The sequence below is a fragment of the Liolophura sinensis genome, chromosome 6 (assembly GCF_032854445.1).
Source record: "Liolophura sinensis isolate JHLJ2023 chromosome 6, CUHK_Ljap_v2, whole genome shotgun sequence".
Lineage (NCBI taxonomy): Eukaryota > Metazoa > Mollusca > Polyplacophora > Chitonida > Chitonidae > Liolophura > Liolophura sinensis.
This window is the reverse complement of record NC_088300.1, coordinates 31,304,226-31,331,841: the sequence shown is the minus strand read 5'-3', so window position 1 is coordinate 31,331,841 and position 27,616 is coordinate 31,304,226. Positions and strand designations below refer to the sequence as shown.

Genomic DNA, 27,616 nt, shown 5'->3' with positions numbered 1-27,616 from the left:
TTTGTTTTTAGTCAAATCTTGGAGCACATGAAGACAAATGAAATAGCCATCAATGAGCAGGTTTTTAATTTTCTAATCACGGGGCACTTCAGAGCAAAGTAAGTACTCCAGTAAATTTTCAATATATGTATCATAAGAATATGTGATTATAATACATTTGTATGTCAGAACCCTTTGGTATTTCTAATTTAAAGGATACATGAAATCCTTTGGTTTTATTTCTTTATATGCAGATTATCATGTGTAATGACATGTAAAAGCACAATCAAACTTTCACTCTGTGTGTGTTGGGGGGGGGGGGGGGGGCGGTAAAAATGGCTTCAAAGTACAATTTTCTTAAGGCCCCAGCAGTCAGTCCAGAAGTTAAGTTGTTTGCAGCGGTGAAGTCAACGATGATCCTGTTTGAGAAGAACTCTATCGGGGACAGACCAAATGAGGGCGGGGGTGTGGGAAACAGATCAAATGGGGGCGGGTGTTGGAGCGCGAAGGGGGCACTGATCTGGCCTGATGAAGCCATGCAGTATATATGCAGGTCACCTTGCCCACACTGTAGCGACACAGTTCACTGGGCTCGGGGCACTTTGAGGGTGTTCACTGAGTTTTGAGTAAGGTCAACGATGATGTAGTCTCTGAAAAGATCTGACTGTTAACGGAAAATATGCGTAATATAGAGGAGTAATTAACAGGTATAAAAATACCCCCAAAATAAAATTTTTTTACACAAAAATTTTTTCTGGACCATAATTTTCTTCATTTAGTATAGAAACATAATCTTTGTTTTATGTTTGTTCCTTTTCATGTATCCTTTAATAATAATTGTTCCCAGTTTCCTCCCATGGCTGGCCGCCGTTGTAAAAGTGGAATATTCTTGATGTATGACGTAAAACACCAATTAAATAAATAAATAATAATTGTTGAACATTTAGATTCTGCAAACCTGAAATTGTGATAAATGATTGTTGCACAGACATATAAATGTATTTATAGAACTAATTAGAATCATTGTTGTTTGCATTTCAGTGACCTAGAAAGTGCCAATGGGATGCTGGATATAATGCAGTAAGTGCCGGATTCATTCTAGTTGAAATTGAAACACAAACTAAATATTAAAGTGAAAGTATGTTTATAAATTACAGGAAATTCAAAAACAAACTGCAAAATATTGATCTGAAAAAACTTTCAAACTTGGTATACACATATTTGCATATCTCAGGTAAAATGTCAAACACAATAGTGTATCCTGAATTAATTGTGGTTCATGGGTTCGAGGAGTTCATGGGTTCATGGGTTTGAGGAGTTCATGGGCTCATGGGTTTGAGGAGTTCATGGGTTCATGGGCTTGAGGAGTTCATGGGTTCATGAGTTTGGAATAAACAGTAGCAGCATTTATCATGTACTGTATTTGGCTCAAGCTTTGAAATGAAAGAAAAATGCAGTATGTAAACAAAAAAGGCCTTAAAATGATACTTTTGATGTCGGCACTTAAGGCTTTGTGATAAAAGAATTAATCAAACTTCCCAAAGAATGAATGATTATGGCTTAACACCATCCCGGCAATATTTCAGCCATATTGTGGCGAGGACTTCACAAAGACTGTTAAGTGGTCTTGAATTGCCCCTATGTTAAAGGCGAATGAATCAGTCAGAATTAAGCAAAATGTGTAACTTTGAATTGTGCTAAACTTTAGGTGAAATACAGTATGTATCATGTTGGACGTGATCAGATATGGCATCGGAATCACAAACGAGCTTAGACTTAAGTAAAAATTTCATATCACTGTAAAATTTTTATTTGTTACGTGACATTGCCAAAACATTGCTTGACAACATAAATTCTGGGTAAGGTATTTTAAACCAAGTTACATCTAAAATAGCAAAAAAGAACATATCAAATTAGATGATTGAAATTCTGACTTAAGTCTAAGATGGCTTCATGGTTTCTGGGCATGGTGCCCAGTACCATGGGACATATCGTGGAGTTCATGGGTATATTTGTCTGCCATGGTAGTGCTTTTGTGTCCCCATAACTGTAAACCCAAATTTTTTAGAAAAACCATAACGAAACTCACATTAGGACAGTCTTTGTGGTACATTCTCTTCCCTTCCTGTTTTAAGACAAGCAGGAATGGAGCCTAGTGTTGAGACATACAGAGCATTCCTCAATGGGTATGCAGAGAAAGGTGACATGGAGGGGGTGAAGGAAACGATGAAGAAAGTTGCAGATAACGGACTCACCCTGACCCCCAACATTCTATTTGATGTCCTCCTCACACTGGCTAAGGGCGGTTATACGAAGGAAGCTTCAGAGGTACAAAAATAACAACTACAGGGTAACAAAGTCACATGGGGCCAGAGGTATTGGGTATCATGTATCATGAGCCATTTTGGGGATTATTTCTGATGAAAGAAAAATAATGTTTTTCTGTGCTTTCACCGTTGAAGGTTTTTGCCTCTGCATTCCAGATAATTTTGGGGACTATTGTTTTCTCTCATTGCATAATTCAGGCAAAACAGAAGATTTATTTATTTGATTGGAGTTTTATGTCATTTGTCAAGAATATTTCACTTATGCGATGACGGCCAGCATTATGGTGGAAGAAAACCGGGCAGAGACCGGGCAAAACCCACGACCATCCGCAGGTTGTTGGCAGACCAGCATGAGCTGGATTTGCAAAACAAAAGAGGTGACTTCATTTAGTGTCATGGGAAAGGAAACAAATTGTGTTTTGTCTTGCTTATGTCAACTGAGGTCAAACCTGGTTATTTAATTAAGTTGCTGGTTAAATGAAAATCAGTCAGATTAATTAATTAAAAAGTATTGATAAGAGCTTCTCATTCTATTAAACCAGAGGAATATAGCAGAGTTACTGTAGTACAAATATTGACTCCATGTCTACCTGTTCTATATCGTGTAGATCCTGCCGAGTATCCAGAAGTTCCCCGGCTATAGCACGGAGGCCATGAGCTGTGCCATACACCTGGCCACACTGGCACAAGATGACCTGGCCTACCAGGTGTTTGAGGCCATCGGCAAACCTGTCGTCTATGACAAGGGGGATGCAAAACTGGGGCGTTTCCTGATCCGGGCCATGGTTAGAGCCGAACGGGTGTGTAATAGCTTAAAAAGCCATTATGGCATGTATTCATTGTATGTATGAATAAGGGTTATAGGCTTTACCTTTTGTTAATATTGACCGCCTTGGTGGGGTAATGGTTTGAGCGGTTGCCCCGTGACAGGTTGGCTCGGAGTCAGTATATGTGACTGGGTGTGGTGGCAGCACTTTGGTTGCATGGACTCGCCCGGCCAGAAGAAGACATGATATATACATACCTGCCTAATGACTCTTCGTCGTCAAATGACTGAAAAAAAATGTTAAGTACGATATTAAACCTCAAGTATTCATACATACATACGTTTATGCATGTTGTAATAGTAAGTCTGAAAGTCAAGAGATCCATGGGCTTTGTTAATACTTGTCTGATGGTGGGGGTTTACTTAAGGGGATAGGCCAAGCCTTGTTCAGTATGTAGTCAGTATATTGTAACTGGATGAAATGTTGTGCCTGGTGTCTTTGGTGTGGTATTCCAGTAAGGTAGCACCATATATGTGTCATTACTAGAGCTAGCTCGCTTCGAGGAGCCATTGTGTTGAAATGACTGGAGTAATGTTGACAGTAATGTTGAACAAACAAACTTACCAGCAGTTGGACCCTGTTTGTACATTGAGCAAAAAATATTATACATGTATATGTCAGATATATTTATTCATACTTAGGACCCTTTCTGGCTCGGTATACTATTAAAAGTAGATCTTAGCTCTTGAGGAGTGAAGATGTGAGTTCAAATCCAGCACATGCTTATTTGTATAATGCTTGGATTTTTACCTGTCATTAGATGTTTTACTGCTGTGTGCTATAGGTAGTAAATTTCAGGTCATTTTTGTTTTGACTTTTATCAGACTTTTTTTTTCCTTTATACTCAGAAAAGAAGCCAAGAAATTTACTGTGTAGGACATTTATCAGTAAATATCTAACTTATACTTTCTCTTTTGCAGCCTCCTGAGAAGTTGTCCACCATGTTGCAGAAGATGAATGAGGCAGAGTTTAATAGTGACACTATTGCGATAACAGCTCAGATGGCTTACCTGAATAAACAGACAGGTGAGGGTTGGCTTTTATCTTTCATTTTAGAGAGTCTTTCCCAGGGAACATACGTCACAGACTGAAAAAGTTTGCTGAAATTCCATAACTTTGCCTCTCATATGACCAAATCATAATGGAACGATTCATTGAGAACGTGTTATAGTTGTTCTTTGATATACAGACACAACTGTAGCCGATGTATACCACAAAGTTTACAAAGGCATACCCACATTTTTCTCATGATCCGCCGTATAGTGTGTTGAATCAGGAGAGCCAAAACAACCATGGACCAAGAACCATTTCAAACCAGTGGGGACCTGTCAAACGTCCTGCAGCAGAATCTTGACATCATTTTACTGATGTTAAATGTTCCTTTCCTAGTTCATCTTGTGAGGTCACATTAAAGACAGTACAACGTTACAATAGAAAATGATACATTGTAACAGTGTAGACGTTACGCTACAATCCATTTTTGACTGTGACTGTGGCTCGTAGTCCTCTTTTGCAACAGTTCCACCTCACGAGATTAAAAAATATGCCACTTCTCCATTAGAACTAGCCAGATCTTTAAAAAAAATTTTTGTATAAATTTATTTATTTTTTCTTATATCTCTTTTTCTTGGGATTTTGTCTTCAGGACAGTTCTGTTCATGAGAATGATATTGTTATTGACGATACAAAGTCTCCTTCCTTTCTTGTGTCAAGACACTGTGAAAAAACATTTGACAGTAGTTACGAGAATTAGTGCAGATATCTTAAATCCATGGCTGAGCCTGAAGGTCGAAGGGAAGTGAAATTTGAAAGCTATCTAATTTGTGAAAAATGTAGAGTATGTTTGCAATTTTTCCAATTTGAAGACATTATTATGTTATTGGAAAGCCTTGAAACTAGGAAAATCATTAAGACACGAAGATTTTGGGAAAAAGGTGGATTTTTAGGTTTTTTTATTCTATTATGGGATTTTTATACCATCGGCTGGCCTGTAAAACACTAAATAAAATTGTTGTTGCTTTACCTGAACTTGTTTGGTGTTTCTCTTTGCAGACTTTGCTTTGAAAATACTAGACTACATGAAGAAGGAGGTAAAATTGTTTTGTCATCTGATTACAGTAAATAAAGTTAAAAGTAGTTTTTTTTCTTCGCGTCCCACATGACATTTGTATATGGTTAAACATGTTAAAGGTTACAAAGTGACAGAACCTAATGAAGAAATTGTTGAATTGCTTGTATCTATGTGATAAAACAGAATGGATAGGTGTATAAAGATAAGAAGTTGTATATTTATGAATGTGGTCAAAAAGTAGGTACCCTGTCTGTATATGAAACCTATAAAAAATAAATTCTAAATTCGTCATCAATGTATACATCTGTTTACATATGTTTTTTCCAGGGACATACAATTAGAACCCACTTTTTCTGGCCTGCTATTTGTCAGTATCGTGATAAAGGGGAAAAAGACAGTAAGTACAAAATTCTTATTGCAAGGAACGGTATCTTTTTTATTATTTATTCCACGGCAGAATGTACAAGTAGCAGTTATATGATGGATGCTCAGTGTAAATTGTCATTACTTTGAAGACTAAATGTTCTTATCAAAAAGAGAATTTTTTTGGTGGAAATCTTGTACAAAAAAAAAATTGTAACCCTTTTAATCTGAAAACTTTTTGTTGTGCATATGTCGTTTACTCGCATTTTAACATGTCAAAGAATAAATATAGTAGTGAATAATTATATGTTATGCATCTTGTCCTGTTTTTAGCATAATGTATTGCTGAAAAAGCATATAATAACCGAGTGAATGTGTTCCTGGAGCTATCCAGTATGGTGCGGGTTTTTTTTTCAGTACTGTCTTAAAAGTATAGTACTAAACTGTACTATGTTGTCAGCTGTACACACCCTTGTCCTTACGTTCGTTTTTTGATTTTCCCAGAACTGAAGGCTGTGGTAAAGTATATGGGGGATGCGTGTGAGGGGAAAGAGGACAAGTACCAGACCCTCGAGGATTACATCATCCCTGCATTTATCCAGTTAGGAGTCCCAGAGAATAAGCTTCTGGCAGAACTAAAGGTAAGTCGTGCCTCAGTGATTGACTCACATTCAGTGATTGACTCACATTGGATGAAGTGTAGAATATTACTTTTATTAAGGAGTACCTGGAGAGCGTGACTCAATGGTTGAGTCACATTGATGAAGTATAAAATGTTAGTTTTTTTCCATTTAGGAGCACCTGGAGAGCATGACTGAATGATTGAGTCACATGGATGAAGTATAAAACACTAGTTTTGTCCATTTAGGAGTACCACAGGAGCATGCTCAGTGATAGACTCACATTGGATGGAATGTAGAATGTAACATTTATCTCTTTAGGAGTTTGTTGAGAGCACGACTCAACTGATTAACTTACATTGTCAGAGCAATGTCATTATGTTTTTTTTGAGCAGGCTGCCCTGTTAATGCAGCTAGCTTCCTCATAGAGAATTAAACAATGTAAAATAGGAGTCTTCGGTCAAGGTAGGCGGCTAACTGGTCTATTTTCTACATAAGTAGCCGGCTGCAGGTAGCTAAACTGCCTTGTAATAAACCCTCTGGTAATCAATCGCTTGCATTAGATGAAGTGTAGAATATACACTCAGGCATTTTGGGACATGTAAGATTGTTGTCACTTTCCATTTTCAGAAATTTTATGCACATTCATTGTAGACTTTCCCGAGTGGATTGTCTCTGGTTAACCCAATCAGTAAAGACATGCATTAGAGCTGAAATATTAAATGAATGGTCAATCTCAACAAGTGACTACAAGAGTCCCAAAAAGTGGTACACGTGAACACTGACTACAAAGTAATGACAGCCATGTCTAGAAAGTTAAGAGAAACCTTCAGTACTAGATCAGTGTATTTTATGTAGAATCCTTTACTCTGTGCGAAACTTGACATTTTAATTCATTTTTATTTGATCGGCATTTTACGCCATACTCAAGAATATTTCACTTATACAAAGCCCACCAGTATTATGGTGGTAGGAAACTGGGCAGAGCTCAGGGGAAACGGACTATCTGCATGTTTGTGGTAGACCCAGAGATATGAGCTGGACTTGAACTCACAGCCATCTTATTGGTGAGAAGCTCCTGGGTCATTGCACTGATCTAGCGCACTAACCACAAGACCACTGAAGGCCCCTTTTACACTTTAGAAGGTGATAGTAGAAGTGAACATGTATTTTAAGTCACTGATTATTTGTAATTTGGCTGTAATGTCCAAGCCTTTATCTGAGATTTTTTACATTCTTCTTACATTTCAGGACACTGGTTCTCTGACACAGAACTCTGAAATGGTGAACTTTGGATTAACAATGAACTTATTGAAAACAAAAGGAGTAGATGAAGCTCTGAGCTTTGGTAAGTCCGTTAAAATATTACCATTCGGTATTCATGTTATGTTCTCCATCCACTAAGGATATTGACCTAGCGTTTTCTTGTGGCAGACAGCAATAGTCCATCTGGCAGATTCTGGAATTGAAAGGAAGTTTTTGGGGAGATCCTCCACCTCTTCCAACCTGGTGTAGTTTCTGGAAGCAGAAGGTCTCAAATCAAGCGGGCTTCATATCCTTGATAATGCGACGAATGATAAATAAGGTTTATTAAACCTATAGCAAAATTCTAGCACACAGATGCACTTTAATTGTGGTGGGAAAAATCATGCTACTTGTCAGCTACTTTAAATTTTGGATAATTTGGGTAAGTATTGTTAAAGGGATATAGAAACAATTCTGATCGGCTGGTGTGAGAGATATGCATGTCTGTTTTATGCCTAGTCTGAGATGAATTTTAGGTATGGCACATTTACTTAAGTGTAATCAATGCTGTAGGCTTTAACCCAGGAAACCCAATCTCCACTGCCAGCCAATCAGCATTGATTTTGTATCCATATAAAAGAAATTCCAAGGCAGCAAGCTTGAAACGCATAAATGATAAGCTTTGGACTCACATATGAAAAGCTCACAGAAATTTCTTTTTATTCGATTTTTGTAAAAGTTAAGTGTGGATCAAAATTAATGAGTGGAGGCTGACATATTACTATCACAAATGATAGACATTTTTAACAAAATGACTGGGCTACATGTACGGACCTTTCCAGTGTTCATATGCTTGAGGTAGTGTTAAGAAAAAGGGCTGTAAATACTCTAAACCTCAGCAGAAAACAACTGTTAAATGAAAAGTAGTTACACAATATTCAAATCAGTAGTGTAAATATAGTGGGCAGCATGGCGTCATTTTTTTGTCTATAATGCTAACCTACTTTTCAGGTGGATTTCAAAATTGTTTTTTTTTTTACCATTATCTGGGGCTTTGCACATAAAATTTAAAAGAAAGAAATAAATATTCAACATTAGAAACCTTTTCTGAAATTTGATTATACACCTGTATCCTATTCCTTGCTGTTGTGAAGCCCTACATCTATCATTAACATGTATATATAAGTGTGTGTTGTTTGTTTTGCAGCTGAGAAGAACCCTTGTTATATATTGTATGGAGCTCTAAAGCCAGTCCTTGTGCCCTTGTACAAAAGAACTAGGGACTTAGAAGCTGTGTTTAAGGTATACTTGGGTTTTAAAGGAAGCAAGTCGCAGCTGAGTGGTTAAGGTACTTGCTTCTTAATTGCTGTTCAAGTCCTGCTCATGCTGGCTTCCTCTCCGGCCGTAAGTGGGAAGGTCTGGCAGCAACCTGCGGATGGTCGTGGGTTGCCCCCCCCCCCCCATGTGGGCTCGACCTGGTCTCCGATGACCATAGTGCTGGCCGCCGTCGTATAAGTAAAGTATTCTTGAGCATGGCGTAAAACACCAGTCAGATTAATAAATAAATGAATCTTAATCGCTGTGGCTCCCGGAGATGTGGATTCATGGAATCTGTCCTATGTTTGGACAAGAAATTCTAATGATTGCCCTGCTTCCATTGTTTTTGGAGCCGTGGTGGTATTAAGCGGTCCACAATACTCTCTTATGTGATCTTACATGAATTGCTTGCTATTCACCATGATAACACATCACAAGTAGGGAAATTTGCCGGTGACTTGCCAAAGATCAGTTGTTTTTACCGCTCAAACAGGTTTTCTCCAACCATAAAATTTTATATTTTCTCGAGTATTAATTCCATTATAAAGCAGCAATTAAATAAATATTAACATGTGTTTAGCTGAAACATGTGTGATACAAATTTGTTTGATGTCATCAAAATTTCCACCAATCACTCCACAAATCAATCCATTTTGTCATTTCATTGGTTTTCTGTGACCAGTGAGTACTGCATAGCATTTTATTTCGCATCAGTCAAAATACTCAGCTTCATTGAAACGTAATGGTCACATGGTGGGCATGTGTATTTCCAACTAAGAGATGAATTCCTTTAATAGGATAATAATGTAATAGGATAATAATGTAATAGGATATGGAGATACATGGGGGTCAGTAACCCTCATGTTGGGTTGATGCTTCACCCAATATAAGGGACCCTTAATACTCCTTTGTGGAGTAACAAAAGTTGTTTTACCCTAATTCTTCAACATTTTCAATGACCAGACGACCAATATTTTGAAACTTTTTGAAAGAACCCTGGGGTGTAAAGAAATAGTCAGCACAGGTTTATGGGGTTTACATCTTCAGTGACACAAGCGAATCATTTTTGGTGTCATTTTCATAATATTTGTATGCATAAATACCAAGGACAACGTCCAGCATCAAATGGTATTTTTACAGGGGCCAACTATTATCGCATTGGACAAAAACTGCCTTGAAAATAACGTAACTTTTTGGAGTTATGTCCGGCATGATCTTGCAAAATTTATTTGCAGGTTTGTTTGATACTCGTTAAAATGTTGTGTGTCTCTGTTCCTCAGGTTTTGAAGTTTGCGAACGAAGAGGGTGCCTCCCCTAATCTGGCTCAGGAAACGAATGGCTGGTTTGTCATGGACTTTCTTCAGAACACTTCAGTAAAAGACGGAGGAGAGGCCTTGTTTCTAGGCATGAAAAACAAGGTTTGTACACTGTTACGATTCCTTGTGTTTGTTTTCTGAAATGTGTAAACGGAGCAATTTATGTAATGGTATGCAACTGAAATGCAGTTTATTTAGGCTGGGTGGCCTAGTTGTTAGCATGCTAGTGCACAATGACCCAGAGGCCTCCTAATAATGCTGTCTCTGAGAGTTTAGCTCATGCCGTCTTCCTCTCAGGTTGTATCTGGGAAGGTCGTCCAACAATCTTGTGTTTCCTGGCTTCCTCCCACCATAATATGCTGGCTGCCGTTGTATGAGTGGCATATTCTTCAATGTGGCGTAAAACACCAATGAATAAATAAATCAATAAATATTCCTATGAAGGTGAAAAGTAACAGAGTGTTGTTTGCTCATTACGTTAATAGGGATTGAAAATTCCCAAGACTGATGTTGAAGAAGTGAAATCTCTGTGTAAGCGTCTGAACATCGAGTTATCACCAGAGGCCTCAGAGGTAGGTGGAGTTACATAAGAGCACTAGCCCTGTTTTTATTGGCTAAGTTTATGTGATTTAGAAGTGTCTGTCTGTCACTGCTCTGTCTCACAATGCAAAACCATCATCAAGGTATGGCTGTAATATTGTGCGAAGGGTATAATTATCCTTTCATTCATTCTCATCACTAAAATTTGAATGTGCCTTTTTGTTCATGCCCTCAGTTTTGTTCTATTTTCAACAGATAAAATCTGCTTTGAAATAGGCAAAGAGTATTCGTGTTTTAGATCGAACTGTCAAAATCTTCTCACTGAAAACCTTGATTTTTGCATTCTCTTCTCTGGTGTGTAGATGTATTGTCACAATATACTTATCAGAAAAATCTATCTTTGTTATTAAATGACTGCCCTTTATGACACAGGCATTGAACAGTCTTGGAAGTGACCTGGCTACCCAGTCAACCAGAACACGGCAACAAGGCAGTCTCATGCAGGTAAAAACAATCAATCAAATGCATTGAATTGAGTTGTTAAGAAATTCCATGATGGACAAACTTTGTGGTTTTACCGTGCAAATGTAACTAAGGATGATGATTTATTGTTTGATATTTACATGAAGATTGCTCATTTGACAGGCCAATTGGGCATTCATTTTAACTTATTTCTTTCTCTTCCAAACAGTTGTGACATTTATTGTTTGATATTAAGATGAAAATTGTTTTGTAAACAATGATAAAGATCATTAAAGATTATTAAAATAGCTTTTTAGCATGGATTGTTTCTCTGTCTTATTTGGTGCTGTACTGTTATATGTTTTAGCTGGGCGATAAATCGAAAAAACATCTGGAGGACTTGTTGCAGAAGTACCCTGGTAACAAGGCTGTGCAAAAATACCTGCTGGGAAAATACTGTCAGGATGGGGTATGTCTGAGGTTGTACCTGCAAAATACTGTCAGGATGGGGTATGTCTGAGGTTGTGTCTGCAAAATACTGTCAGGATGGGGTATGTCTGAAGTTATGTCTGCAAAATACTGTTAGGATAGGGTATTTCTGAGGTGATGTCCGCAAAATACTGTCAGGATGGGGTATGTCTGAAGTTACGTCTGCAAAGTACTGTCAGGATGGGGTATGTTTGAGATTACGTCTGCAAAATACTGTCAGGATGGGGTATGTCTGAAGTTATGTCTGCAAAATACTGTCAGGATGAAGTATCTCTGAAGTTACGTCTGTAAAATATTGTCAGGATGGGGTATGTCTGAAATTACGTCTGCAAAATATTGTCAAATATTTTATGCTGAAAAATGCATTGTTTTTAAATTTTTTTTCCTCAGTGAAGTTTGATGACATTCAATACAGTTAATATTAGACTGGTTATACTTACAAAGGTAGGAATAAAACAGAAGCTTTATTTCATGGTATATGTATGATTGACCAAACACTATGTTATAGAGATATTCATATTTGTTAATACATTTGTCTGAACATTTTATTTGTAATTTTCATTCTGTCAAAGGATACAGAGAAGGCCGCAGAGCTGAAAGCGTCATTAGATGCCACAGGTTTTGTCTACTCTGACTATCAGCTGAGACAGTTGTCATTCATGGAATCTGTTCACAGTGAGAATCTCCAGGCCGCAGAGTCATACCTCACACAACTGTAAGTTCTTTTTGTATACCCTGATTTGTTTCTGACCACTCAGGTGACAGCCTCAAATCAACCTCTTGCTGCTTTAGCTGTGGCTTTGTCAGGAGATTTGTCCCTGCAAAGGGCAGTGGTTAACTCTAGTTACTTTAGTTTCCTCCATCCACACTCTGACCAAGGCAATAGTAGGTTTTGCCTGGTTACCTCCCACCATAATGCTGGCTACTGGCATGTAAGTGAAATATTCTTTAGAAATCAATAATATAATAAACACCATTTAAATAAAAAAAATAAATATAAATATTTTAGCATAGCCCAAATAATTTACCTGTCACAAACTATTAGCCTTATCTGCGCATGTTTGACTGCTCGGAATTCGTTTTTAAGTTAAGAGCCTGATATTTTCTGAAGGGCATTAATTTGAGCTATGCGTGATAAACAGAGAAAATTTGATTGGATCAGTGAATGTGACTTTTTTGTCAAACTATGTCTGATTTTTTGTCCACTTTACAAATAGCCTCTTTAATATGTGTGTTCCTGGCCCTGTGTTCACGAAGCATTCTTAGACTTGAGTCAAAATTTAAATCATTAAACTTGGTATGTTCCTTTGAGTTATTTTATCTGAAATTTGTTTTACGATACATTACCCAGAGTGTACTTTATCGAGCAATATTTTGACCTTGTTATGTATGAAATTACAATTTTAAAGTCAGTTGAAATTTTGACTTTCATCTGAGATGGTTTTGTGACTCCATGGCATAGGCCAACATTCATTCTGTACTTCTCAGAACATTCCCCTCCCTTTTTTTTTCTCTTAAAACAAAAAAGTGAACTGAAAATTTAGTCAAACAAGTGAAATATTCTTGACTATGGCAATCAGTTACAAACAGTTTTAATACTTCAATATCACAAGTTTGCAAATAGGATTTTTTTGTTTAATAAATGGGTAAATAAGTTCCTCGTGTGACTTTCCCTTTCAGAAAAACCCAGTTTCCGGAGTACTCAAATTACATCCGGGCTCTAATAAATGTGTCTGCACTGAAGATAAAGGATCTAAGAGCAGAAGGTGAACTTAACACTGTTTTATTTTGGCATTGTTTGAAGAATTCTTCTTTGGCCTAAAGTGGGGCAACATGTGGTTGTCAAAGGTTCAAAGCGTTTGTTATCCTCCAACCAAAATCAGAAGGTACTCTGGCAGACAGTGGATATCACATGCACTCCTGGCGCCATTGGTCTAATTCTTGAGTATGACGATAAGCAACAATCAATAAATCTGTCAGCTTGTCAACCATCTCAGATTTTGCCTCATTGAGACAGATGGTTATGGGTTTCACCTGGGCGCTATCTGGCTCATTCTCCCACCATTATGTTGGCTCCTGTTGTATTATATGTGGTAAATGAAGTGTTTTTGAGTATTGTATAAAACATCAATCAAATAAATAAAGGTCATAGAGGGTTCTATTGTTTGTTGAGTGTGTTTAAATTTTTGATCTTAACCAAGTAGAAACTGAGAAAAGCAAACAAATAAGTTAATTGAAATTACATGTGCTTTATTCAGAACAACATTTGTCTTTGCTCTGGTTGCTGGGGATTTATACAGCTGTATGCAAGGTTTGCCCTGTTAGAGTATCTTCTACATTCTTTATGTGAATACATCTTTTTTTTTGTTTGTTTTGTACACAGAAGCATTGACTGATTTACAAGAGTATTGCGAAAAAAACACCAGCTCTATTGCCGAGCAGAAGTTCAGTGAGAGCTATATGTTACAAGATGACTGCATTCGCATCCTGAATGCACTGAGCGAATCAAAGCAAACAGACTTGGCCAGGTCGTTTCTCAAGCTGTTTTTCGATGGTGGACTTGTCAGGAGTGGAACTGCCTCTATATTGAGGACGTACCTGGACATTTTTATTAAAAAGTAGGAGCAATTTCATATAACTGGTAATAAAAAAAAGCCTTATTACATATTATTAAGACTTTTAATATATTATTTTATGGGTTTTATTTTTCCTTGTGGAAAATATGTTCAAGGCATACAAGCCTGGAAATAATTTTGGAATTGTTGGAGGACATAACTGACAAACGTTCCAGCTATCCCGCTTAATTAAGAAGTTACTATTTTGTTTATATGGCAGTTTTTTTACTGCACCAAGTAGTTGGTTCCTGTCAAAATACCATTGTCCTTGTTCTGTTGCTAATTTTTAGGCTTGCTTATACCAGGAGTCCTTTTCATGATCAGTGTGGTTCATGTCCTTTAGAAAATGGTTGATATAAACGGTATAGTGTCATCATATTCGACCTCTGGAATCCGGGCAATATGCAGAATGCGTCAATCACAGAGTTTTCTGATATTCCTGAGTTCAATTCTTCACACCAGTCCATCAAATCAGATCGAACCCTTCATTTTACACTGAGCACCCCGGAGATAACAGGGTGATCTAATATTTTTGAATTTCCTCTAATCCATCTTTTTGTCATCAATTGTAATTTTGATGTGATAACAGAGGTCAAAATGTTTGATATTTTGAGTTCTTCGGAGTCATGACATTGATTAAAAGATCATCCTGTATGATTTAAAGGTCTGAAATGTATTCAGTGTACATAATTGAGTCGGCATTTAGAAACATTGCAACACAGCATAAAGGTGTTTGATTTACAACAAAGAACCATTTATGCATCTGTAGTTATGAATATTTTAATGATTCAGTCGTCTTTGTGATGACCCAGACCCAATTGTGGTTCAACATTTTTAATAGATGGATTTATGATCAGGGCTTAATGCTACATTGACATTTTTATTTGGAGGTCTTAAACACGAATGAGTGATCAAACATGTTGACCCCTGATATATTGTAAACATGAAGAGGGCAGTTTTGTTACCTGTGCTTCTGTTACCTGTGCTTCTGTTACCTGTATGTCTGTTACCTGTGCTTCTGTTACCTGTACTTCTGTCACCTGTGCTTCTGTTACCTGTGTTCCTGTTACATGTACTTCTGTTATCTGTGTTTCTGTTACCTGTTCTTCTATAACGTGTGCTTCTGTTACCCGTGCTTCTGTTACAGTGATGATATGGATGGTGCTATAGAAGCCCTTGACTTCATCACCACCACGTACACCAAAACTGTGCCTTCAAATGAACTCATGAAGATGCTGATTCAGAAGGAAGACCCGGAGCGCCTTCAAAAAGGTCAGTTATTTTACAATAATAGTATGGAATTGTTTCGATGTTAATGTGTACACATGAAAAAACCATGTTGATTTTGATGTGAGCAAACCAGCTGTATGCTGAACTGACGTAGCAGTAACGAGGTAGCAGTGTACCACTTGTGGATCTTACTGGATACTGTTGTGGCAAATGCATGATGAAAATGTTGTTTTACTTTGACCCATGTTGATTTTTTTTAGTGGTTGACCTTTTGACCCCACTTAGAGGAGAGATGAATGTTTTACATCAGCTGATGATTTCCTTTGTTGAATGTGGCCATATCAAAAAGGCTCGAAAGATTGTTGAAGTAAGTGTACTGTAATTTATGTCTAGTAATTTCTAAAGTTAATCCCTTTAAGGTGTGTTAAAAAATCAACCAAAGACTTGAATATGATCACGAATGTGTGGGTGTGGAAAAGTCTTCATTATGTTGCACAATAATTACATTAATAAATTAATGGTTTTGTAATACTTTTTTGCATTTGATTCTTTCAACTCAAAGACTCAAAATAAGTATTATGTACACAGTTTATCAACACAGAGCTCATTGCGTTGGTTAAAGATATTGATTAGTCACGTTTATATAATGGTTTGTCATGATTGATGTGTTACGATTAAAAGTAGGCATTATGTAAATCAGACTTCTGATCTTGCATTGGTACTGTTACCTGTGTAACTGTGTTAACTGTTAGGTGTCTACCCTCTCCCCCACAGACACCTGGCCTGAGAGCTGTGATGAACGTTTTGGTGTTAGCCTGCGGACAGTTTGTTCACGAAAGACGGGTAAGGAGGTGCAGAATGCATGGCATTGGCAGCTTGAGAGAGTAGTGAAATCATGATGGCAACTTGTAAAGTGAAATGAAATCATGATGGCAACTTGTAAAGTGAAATGAAATCATGATGGCAACTTGTAAAGTGAAATGAAAACATGATGGCAACTTGTGAAGAGAAATGAAAACATGATGGCAACTCGCAGAGAGAAATGATAGCAACTCAGAGGTAGAAGTGAAAGCATGATAGTAGCTCTGAAAAATGAAAGTACAATAACAGCTCAGACAGAAATGATAGCAACTCGTAGAAGTGAAAACATGATAGCAGCTCATAGATCAGAAATGATAGCAGCATTCAGATAGAAATGAAACCCTGATAGCAAAATGCAGAGAGAAATGAAGGCCTGGAAGGAACTCGCATAGAGAAAAGAAAGCAGCATCGCCCCTTGTACAGAGAAATGAAAGCATGCTAGCATATTGTAGATGGAAATGATAATTTTCAAATGACTGCCTTCTGTGCAGGTTCATGAATGTGTAATGATTCTGTGTAGTCATCATTTTTATTGGATCTTTAATTGTCTAGCATGTATTTGAGCTGCACTACATGATGTCATTCTGTAACCTTCTGTTTCAGCTGAAGGAATTAGAAGATTTGGTATCGGTCACTAAGAATCTGTTTGCTGTTGACAGAGATGAGATGCTGTTCCAAAAACTGCGTTACCATGGTAATTAACCAATGGGACGTTTAGCCGTTGTTGAAAGAATATGTATTGCAAGTGGTATATATATACTGTAATTTTTCAAAATTTTGGCATGTCTGCAAGGTTTTTATTCAAGCATATTCTGAAGGCAGTATTCTGAGTAGACTGATAAAATTGTACTTTTTGTGAAGCCTTGAAATTGTCCAATCTAGTTTTAAAGAATTTTTGTAGTTCTTCAAAATCAACTTAAAAGTGTGCATAAATTGAACTGTAAAGGTTGAAGAATTTGGGTAGTATAGAAAACAAAATCTGACACTCGATCACTCAGTTCCCTGTTCGCATTGTGTGTGGCAACTTCACGACAGTAAGCTGTTGACCTCCCTCGTGGGGTTATTCATGCAGGCCTACATTCACTGAAGACCACTTGTCTTCCACCAAGCCTGTATGTCATAAGTCTGAAAGTTTGTCAGTAACTTATCCATGGCTGGTGGTTTTACCTTGGCACTCCTGTTTTGATCCAGCTAACGGCCATCATTATGTGAAAAATTGTTGAGTATGGTGTTAAGCAGAGAAAAATAAGAAATCAATTAAAATCTATATGCAATCAATCACAGAACCCCAATATACCTGTATTTGTAGTTAAATACACCTTTGTATACATGTGTATTTCAGCCCTGGAGAAGGACTGGTCTAAAGCCCTGAATGTTTTGATAGACTATGAAGAAGAGGGTATACAGCCCAGGGCTCGTACTCTCCGCTACCTGGCTAAGGCACTTGAGGGGGATGGACAGCCTGTGCCCTTTGACATCCCCCAGCACATGAGTGCAGAGAAAGCACAAGAGGTGACCACAGAGGTCAGGAATTTGCTGATTAAAGAAACAACGAAAATACAACTCTGCTAATGCTGTGTTTCCATAGACATGCGATTGCATTTGCGTTACCTGACGCATTCATCTAAGATAGTGTTTCCTTGACCCCATGCATTGACAACATCAATTCTGCTAAACTGTCAGTCCACCCCAGCAATATGCCTTCATCTGATGGGACATGTTCCATTTGCTCTGTGTTAAAATGTGCATTAAAGAATGGCATGTAAACACTCCAGCACAATTATGTAATTCCCATTCTCGGGAGAATTAACGAACAAATTACCCCAAACCGTCGCATGTACGTGGCAACACAGCGTAAGGTTGAAAATTAAACGTACACAGGTTTTTATTATTATTATTTTTTTCACTTCTCTCTCCATGTTACATTTTTGAAAATCCCTACCTCTGAGAGAGATTCGCGAAACTATACTTTCTGATCAGGTCGTCTTATGCCCAATGAAAAGATTTTTTAAAAGGTAGCATAAGTGTTGTCTTCATGCAAAAAAAAAACCCATGGCAGAAAACAATCTTGAGCTCCAGGCATGATGAAATCATCAACCATCACTAAATCAATCACGGAGTAACTGAGTTAACTTTGTCAGTTCATCTTGACCAAGTCCATGTACTCCAAGTAAAGCACCAATAGTAAATCACTGAATACCAGCTTTGTAAAATATGTACTGTAAAGCTTCAACATTTTCAAAATACTTTTTACAGTGGAATTTATGCATACAAATATTATGAAAATGACACTAAAAATTGGTTGCAGAGGGAGTTGAAAAGGTTCAAGCATTAGGGTATTGCTCCACCTGTGTGCATATTCATAGCTAGGCGACACCATTTTCATTTTGTGTTTTACAATCAAACCAACAAGAATCCAAAAATGGTTTATGATTTACTTTGAAAACCCACCAGTCTTGATATGTTTTATAATTTCCCTGCTGTTAACAGGCTTTCTGATCACGTGAATATGTCTTCAGCAGTAATAATTGCAGGGATGCTCCACATTTCCCTCAGATAATGGATTTCTCAGCTCCATCCTTGTTTTTAAACCCTCAAAAAAAAAAAAAAAAGATTCAGTCTGTCCATTAAACAAAGGTTTAAAGTGGTGCACTGACATGTGTACGGTTTGTATGCATATTTGAACGGGGAAGTATTACTGGATGAGAATATTTACAATTTCTGTGAACATTTGAAAGAGACAGGTACGAAAGTGTTTTTTTTCATACTTTGCAATTCAGATTGTTGAATAAAATAATTATTATGGCATTGTATGTTACAGGAGTTTGATGAGGCGGAAAGGTTTCCTTTTAGCACTGTGGAGCAGAAAGCCTTGGCTCTGATAAAGAATGGAGGATGCACAGCAGTCATTGACATAAAAAAAGAGTTAGTTGGTTTTAACTTTTCTGTATTAATTACTGCTCAAACATTATTCATTTGATGTAAAGCCGGCTTGCTCTCTAGTCATACGTGGCAAGGCCTGTCAGCAACCTGTGGATTGTCATGGGTTCCCCATGGGCTCTAACGTTGTATAAGTGAAATATTCTTTAGTATGCTGGAAAATACCAATCAAATAAATAAAGTTCAGCATAAATGTACTTTGTGCACTCATCCTATTAGTAATTTATATATATATTAACTTTTATATATAATATAAAATTTATAATTTACACACACACACACACACACACACACACATCCTATTAGTAATTTATATATATTTATATATATACACGCACACACACACACACAAGCACACGTGTGTGTATGTGTTTAAATTTTAATATTGGAAGGGTTAAATAATAAATTTTCCATGTCACTGTAACATTTATTTCCAGCCTTGGTCAGGGAATTTGTTGATTTCTCCACTCTCACTGCTGGTGGGGCCTTGGTGACAATACATGGGCGATGACGCTCATGTCCCTGTTTGTGTCAATAAATAAATAACACTCATGTAATGTGAACTGACCAAAGTGTGTGTTTAATGAAGAATGGGACAGGACTGTGTATCATTGTTTGCACACATGCATCATTAAAAAATGGCTAGCATATCTATCGTTGGGATGACGCATGCAGTTAGGAGTTGTTAACTATTAAATACCTTTCATTTTACCCTTTGTTTTCCAGTTTGGACCAATCTGATGATAAGAAACAAGCAAAGAAATTCATACCCACCTTAATTTCTGCTCTGGTGGATAAAAAACATTTCCGGGGTAAGGATTTTCCAAAACAGATGTGAGCAGAAGCAGTTGTTGTATCAGGAAAGCAAAATATTGAAAAACAAAGTGAGACAAAAAAAAGCGATCAAAGCCGACGACACAGCAAAACTTGCACAACACAGTACTGTTTATATGTAGACAATTTACAGAACTAAGCAGAAATGTCCTTTCACAATACCATACAGCTTTAAAGATTGTGGTACTGTACAGCAGTCACACAGTACTGTGTGACAACCAAACAGTACTGTGCAATAGTAATACAGTACAGTGCAATAATACAGTATATGCAACAACCCATACAGCACTGCGACAGCTATACAGCAATGGGCTAATGACTGTATAAAATTAAAGCAGCTGCTGTACAATTGCCACAAAGTACTGTGCAGCTGTTGTACACTAGCACGAAGTACTGTGCAGATACTGTACACTGGCACGCTGTACTGTGTAGCTGATGTACACTGGCACAAAGTACTGTGCAGCAGATGTACACTGGGACAAAGTACTGTGCAGCTGGCGTCCACTGGCACAAAGTACTGTGCAGCAGATGTCCACTGGCACAAAGTACTGTGCAGCTGGTGTACACTGGCACAAAGTACTGTGCAGTTGGTGTACACTGACACAAAGTACTGTGCATCTGCTGTCCACTGCCACAAAGTACTGTGCAGCTGGTGTACACTGACACACTGTACTGTGTAGCTGGTGTCCACTGGCACAAAGTACTGTGCAGCTGCTGTACACTAGCACAAAGTACTGTGCAGCTGTTGTACACTAGCACAAAGTACTGTGCAGCTGGTGTACACTGGCACAAAGTACTGTGCAGCTGGTGTACACTAGCACAAAGTACTGTACAGCTGGTGTACAATAGCACAAAGTACTGTGCAGCTACTGTACACTGGCACAAAGTACTGTGCAGCTGCTGTACACTAGCACAAAGTACTGTGCAGCTGTTGTACACTAGCACAAAGTACTGTGCAGCTGCTGTACACTGGCACAAAGTACTGTGCAGCTGGTGTACAATAGCACAAAGTACTGTGCAGCTGCTGTACACTGGCACAAAGTTCATAAATGTCCTGTTCCTGTTACTGGCTGTGAGTACTGAGCAGGTGCCCCACTGCATTGTTTTCATTGTCATAATGGTACAAGTACAGTAGAATCTAGATAAGTCCTCAGGCGCCCTGTATGTTTGTATTAAGATATTAATTCAAGCATATTCTGAATTGTTTTATGTGAGCTGATGAAGATATGGCTTTTTGTGAGGCCCTGGAATTGGACAACCCAATTAATGTGGTTTTCGTGGCAAAATCATATGTAAAAGGTGCATGACTCGCGCTGAACATTGCTCTTTCATGTGCGAAAATGTTGAGGACTTAAAAGGGTTGTAGCAATTCATGGTGAATTCATGTTCCACGTAGAACAAGGCTTTAACTGTTTATGACAGCATAATTTACCAATTCAGAAGGGTACATTTGATTATAATGGAAGGAATTTCTGTACGTACAGTATGTCAGTCTGTTGATTTTTACAAGCTTTCATGAGAAAATCCAAGGAAGTACATTGTTGATTGTCGAAAAATTACGGATGCAGTGTAGGCAAAGATTTTGCTTCCTTTAGATGTGAAGTGAATACTATGTGGAGTAGAGGCATTGGCAATTACACCATGAGGCAGATTTCTTCAACAGGCACCACATCCGTATGTTTGTCAGTAAGTAAAACTTTATGTGTTATTGTAGATATCGGAAAGCTTATCCTGGAATTGTCTAAAGCTGGTGAAATAGAGACTTTGGAAGAACTGAAAACTCACAGTTACCCTGAAGAAGTGATTCGAGGTATACAAAGGAGACTACTCCATACTTATGTTGACAGGTGAGTTTTTGCCCCTATATGTTACAGGAGTGATAGTTCCTAGTCCTAAAGATTCCTAGGAGGTCTGGCAGCAACCTGCAGATGGTCGTTTGTTTCCCTCGGGCTCTGCCCGGTCTCCTCCCAGCATAATGCTGGCGACCGTCATATGAGTGAAATATTCTTGAGTACGGCGTAAAACACCAATGAAATAAATAAATAAGTAAATAAAGATTCTTATACATTAATTACAAGGTTTACTATAAGGTAGGGATGTGACTTTTCATGACAGATTTTATAACAGGCTGTTAAGAAGTGTGATGATGTATTAACATGTATATGAGAAGGTGCAATGGAGGTAACCTCCTATTTGACTCAGCTTATCAGTTGGTTAATATTGGTATTTATATTGTTTTTGATGTTTTCAGTAACCGTGGGGAGGAGATCTTGTCCTACTTAGAATCTAATCCGTCCGAGGTGGATATGTACTTCTCCTGGGTTGGCATACAAAACCTGACTGAGAACTACCCACAACTGATGGAAAGAGGTATGTCTGTCACTCTTGGTATGTCTGCTTTTCTACTTCTGTCACTCTCAGTACGTGTATGTCTGTCATTTCAGGAAAGTCTATCAGTCTCTGAAAGTCTGTCAGTCTCAGTATGAGCGAGTGAGTGCTTGGGGTTGAGCGTTGTACTTAATAATATTTCAGTCATGATGATGATGATGGAGTCCTTAGAGTGCATGTAATGTGCCGCCTTGTTGTAGGACGGATTTCCACCGCTCTTTTTATCTTGTGCTGCTTCACTGTGACGACTTACCGAAGGCTCCCCGCTTGAGCCATAATACTGATATGGGTCAACCAGTCGTTGCACTATCCCCTTAATGCTGAACGCCCACAAGGAAGCTACAACTTCCTCTTTTAAGGTCTTAGGTGTGACCTGACCCAGGATTGACCCTGGATCTACCGCTCCCGAAGCGGACGCTTTTACGAGCTGTGCTAGTGGGGCCGGTCAGTCTCAATCTGTCCCTGTTGCGATGTCTATCATGGTACATCTGTAACTATCAATACATGTATGCCTGTCACTCTCAGTGTGCCTGCCACACTATACTTATTTCTGTCACACTACATGTATGTGTGCAATGCTACATGTCTGTCTGTGACTGTCAGTATGTTTGTCACACTACACTTATTTCTGTCACACTACATGTACGTGTGCAATGCTACACTTCTGTCTGTCACTGTCAGTATGCCTGTCACTCTATATGTCTGTCTGTCACTCTCAGAATGTCTTCCACTCTCATTGTGTTGATCAAAACTTCATTATGATCAAAACTGCACCTGAGTACATTTAATTCAAACATACTAAAGGCTGAAACATTTTTACTATCATTCACTACTGTATATGCATTCATGCAGATTTCACCATGTATCTCTTGTTACAGTTGAAAAGCTAGCTGAGCTAACAGCAGAGCAGAAGTCATTCAAACTGACCAATCTACTGTGGAGCCAATACTTCTGTCAGGATGATACCAGTAAAGCTGAGGCCATCTTAAAGGTTTGTGAAAGGATCTGACTATTCTTAGAAAGTGGAATAATATTGAGTATCTAATCAGCATTTTCTCAGCAATCAGAATTGTTATCACTGACAAGGTGACGAAATGGGACCCACAATACTTTCGTCAGCTTTTCAGATTCCTCGGGAGCTACTTTGTTTTTGAACAGTATTATCGTTACTAGGGATTACACTTTCTGAATATAGCACAGAACAGGCCTTCCACAAAAATAGAAGGTACATTTAGTTGACCAGTAGACTTTACAGCGAACATGCATTACCCCTCTGATGATCACAAATGATCTAGATGGTTGACATATATTGCTGGCAATTTGGTGCCTGACTCTGAGGTCGCTGGTTCGAAACCCGCAGTGTCCCAACCAAATTTCAGTACTAGAATCTGTGCTGTATTCAGAAAGTGTAATCCCTATTAATGATAATACTGTTACTTAATCCACTTTCTAAAATGACATCTGTACCTATCTATTTTATTAGGTGTAATTTAGCACATGTAGAGAGCATGATGTTGTATAACTCAAGAGATCCAGTTATTGTTAATGTACATGTAGCTTAAGAGACACTGACCCTTGAGGTTGCTTGTTTAAATGAAACTCTTACTTCAGCCAACCAGTATCAATGTTCTTGTCATGACAGAAACATCCGGAGATGTTGGAAACGTTACGGGTCGCTAATGTGTGCAGCCATGCCATGAGAACCAAAGATGTATGTATATATTGATTTTTGAGATAATTTGGTAATGCAGTAGGCAACTGTTTTCATAGACCATACATAAAGGAAAAGACAGCTCAAAGATATTGTTTATTATTTTAAACATCATATATTGGTTGCTGCTTGTTGAAAACAGGGCTTTCTTGTTTCCAGTAACAAAGTCAAAATCAAGTTTTCAAATAATCACCCTATGCATAGAATGTATATGTATCAACCCTCATCTTTTGCCAATCCTATTGCCGTAATGTTTAATCGTCTGAATGATAGCTAGAGTTGGCTCTTTCCTGTTTTGAGCATTTGTTCCCAACCCAGTTGACTGACTTTATGAACATTTAAGTTGATTGTAGCTGTACAGTAATTTTGTACATGATTTGTATGTGACTTTGTCCATGCATGGCTTTCATCCATGTGTCTTCGATTGATTCCGGGGCCTCCGTTGGTTAGTGCGCTCGCGCAGCTTAATGACCCAGGAGCCTCTCACCAATGCGATCACTGTGAGTTTAAGTCCAGCTCATGTTGGCTTCCTTTTCGGTCGTATGTGGAAAGGTCTGGCAGCAACCTGCGGATGGTTGTGGGTTTCCCCCGGGTCCGCTGTCGTATGAGTGAAATATTCTTGAGTACGGCGTAGAACACCTATCAAATAAATAAATCTATTGATTCTTGTTCCTTAGGAGGAGAAATTGCTTCAGGTGGCAGATATTGTCAAAGGGAACGAGGGAGCCCTGAAAATTGTATATAGGAATCTGCTTATGTTACACAGTAAGTTTGTATGCCAGCCAAATCATCAAACATATATTTTTCTGTGCAGATATATCTTACCACATTGTGTTAATCATCAACCATTAGTGCACTTTTTCCAGTGGAATTTATACATACAATTATTATGAATATGACACTAAAATGATTTGCTTGTGTCATGAAAGATACAAGCTTTATGAAACTGTGTATATTATTTCTGTACACTTCACACTCTCTCAGAATGTTTCGAAGTTTTTGTTGGAGAGGTGATTGAAAAGGTTTAGCGTAGAATTAGGCTATGTGAATTAAATTAAAACAAATGTTCGGGTGGAATTGATTTCCCCACTGCCACTTTTTACCAGTTCAAACTGGTTGTTCCAGAAATTTCTCTTCTTAAATACATGTACTAGAGATCAATCAGCGCAATTCCAAATAATTTTTGACTGTTTTAGAATAACCCAGTAAGCCTGTGCAGTAATGTTTGTCAGATTTTATAATGTATGATGCTTTATAACTGTTCAAATTTTAGAATTATTTTAACACTATAAATAGTACAGGTACAAGTGGGATATTTTCTGAAAGACATTAAATTGAGCTGTTCCTCATTGATGAAGAAATTTTGATATGATGCGCAAATGATATTTTACTGAAAATTTTTGATATAGCCTCTTTAGCTTACAGACCCATGAATTGAAAATATACATTACGATGAACCTGGATAAAAGTATTTGTGGGGTGTACCAGCAGTGTGCTACTAGCCTTCTTGTAGTGTGTTTGTAGTATGGTAGTGGTTCTTTTTTTTTTATGTCGATTGCCGATTGGAAAGTTTTGATTGACTGGTCACAGTATCCACAGCTACCTAAAACCTTCGGCAGACAAAGGCTAGTAGACTGCTACAGCTAGGAGAATGGTGAGTGGGTTAGCTCATAATTGGTACAAGGCATGCCAGGTACATCACCTGTATGAATTGCATTTTCAGGTTATAATGATAATGCTGATGGTATTCTGAAAGTGATAGAGAAGCTAGCGGAAGAGAAACTCACAACCGACATCCTAAATGTGAAGAACCGGAACAAGTTGATTGAAGTCTTCCAGTCTCAGAACAAACCAATCCCAAGTCAGGTCAGTATTCGGACAGTCGAGACAGTTCTCCTGTCTTGAGCATTCGTTGGGCTCATAAAACTCAGATAGGGCTAAACTTGATGTTAACCATACCTGAAAATTTCGTATATGCAAAATTTTGACTACCACTTATCCATGAAAATTACTACTTATCCACATATAATGATAGGGAACCTTTTCTGACTGAGGTCATTCAGGCCACAACTGTGTAGTATTGTTCAATCCTGCATATTTGGAATGGTAATTTCTGGTCCAACCTGGTATATCATGTATTACAAGAGAACGATGGTCATTCTGGCTTGGACTTGGGGGTGATGTTGTCATTACCCCCCATGCTCTTTAGCTGAAAATAGGGTGAGTTGGCAATAGGGTATTAGGTCTGTATATTGTTTTGAAGAAACAAACCATTCAGAGTCCCCCCCGCTTCCCCCCCATAAAAAAAAACACAAACTGTAATACAATGTTACATGTGAAGATATTGATTACTGATTCATCAATACAGTCCCTTGTTGGTGCACTTACTCTTTTCTCAGAAATCCATACTTTATTTAAATGAGTGCTTACAACAGTGGTTCATGTCAAGCTTTGACACTGGTGTTAAGCAATAAGCTGATAAACACTCTACATCTCGGCTACATGTATTTTCATTATACATTTAGACATTACCTTATTTCATTATACATTTAAGCATTACCTTATTTCATTATACATTTAAGCATTACCTTATTACATTATACATTTAGGCATTACCTTATTACATTATACATTTAGGCATTATCTTATTTCATTATACATTTAAGCATTACCTTATTTCATTATACATTTAAGCATGACCTTATTTCGTTATACATTTAGGCATTATCTTATTTCACCTTATGTATGGTATCTTTCGGAAGCATGACCTTAAAATAATACTTTGGATGCAACACTTTTTAAGTCTTTCTGAATAGAAATCAAAATTCAAAAAAAAAAGCAAGACCTTAAAATAATACTTTTGATGCAACACTTTTTAAGTCTTTCTGAATAGAAATCAAAATTCAAAAATTTGCTTAAGTGGCCTCATAATGTAGGTGAATCAGTTAGAATTAAGCAAAATGTGTCCCATCAATAATGCACAACTTTAGGTGAAACACAGCAAAACTTAATTTGATAATCTCATTGGATTCTTTTGTTTTGCTACACTATGACTATAATGCTGTGGAATGGACATCAAGACATAATCATGGAATCCTTGTTTCTTGCTTGTAATTTAGAATTTCCCTTTGTTAACAGTTGGCATTTGTCCAGCAGAAAGATTCTTCACCCAAGAGTAGTGAATCCAGTTCATCCAGCTCTGATGACGAGGCCAAATCTGCAGGAAGATGACCAGATGTTGTCCGTAGCTAGACATGGGGGATAACCCTTCCTCTTGGGGTACACTAGGGTTTGTTTAATAGCTATAGCTGAGTGATGTGTGATATGATACAGAGCAGTTCTTCAATATGTGTTGTTGGTTAACCTTCCTGTCTGTACAGGGGCATAAGTTACATTTTGATGGCGCCCAGCATTCATGGGAACATTTATTTTTGTTTGTTTTGGTTCTTTCTTGGTGGCCGTCTGGCTCTCTTACCCTCCA

At 37.8% G+C, this 27,616-nt stretch overlaps 1 protein-coding gene across 2 annotated transcripts; it reads left to right on the top strand.

The window, feature by feature from the left end:
• Positions 1 to 15: 15 nt before the first annotated feature.
• Positions 16 to 27,616, top strand: LOC135468471 (leucine-rich PPR motif-containing protein, mitochondrial-like). 2 transcript variants are annotated; one of them, XM_064746750.1, is made up of 31 exons: positions 16 to 98; positions 1,021 to 1,059; positions 2,115 to 2,307; positions 2,915 to 3,106; positions 4,054 to 4,159; positions 5,186 to 5,223; positions 5,532 to 5,601; positions 6,072 to 6,208; positions 7,439 to 7,535; positions 8,640 to 8,734; positions 10,030 to 10,167; positions 10,551 to 10,637; positions 11,038 to 11,109; positions 11,435 to 11,536; positions 12,129 to 12,271; positions 13,237 to 13,322; positions 13,940 to 14,174; positions 15,319 to 15,443; positions 15,662 to 15,768; positions 16,176 to 16,244; positions 16,866 to 16,956; positions 17,605 to 17,774; positions 19,084 to 19,187; positions 19,929 to 20,014; positions 21,751 to 21,883; positions 22,288 to 22,406; positions 23,303 to 23,415; positions 24,067 to 24,135; positions 24,813 to 24,900; positions 25,859 to 26,001; positions 27,274 to 27,616. In XM_064746750.1, the coding sequence occupies exons 1-31, from the start codon at positions 28 to 30 to the stop codon at positions 27,364 to 27,366; spliced, it is 3,411 nt and encodes a 1,136-aa protein (XP_064602820.1). In that variant the 5' UTR covers positions 16 to 27; the 3' UTR covers positions 27,367 to 27,616. The 2 variants fall into 2 exon arrangements, with proteins under 2 accessions (XP_064602820.1, XP_064602819.1); XM_064746749.1 differs by having other exon boundaries at positions 17,605 to 17,786.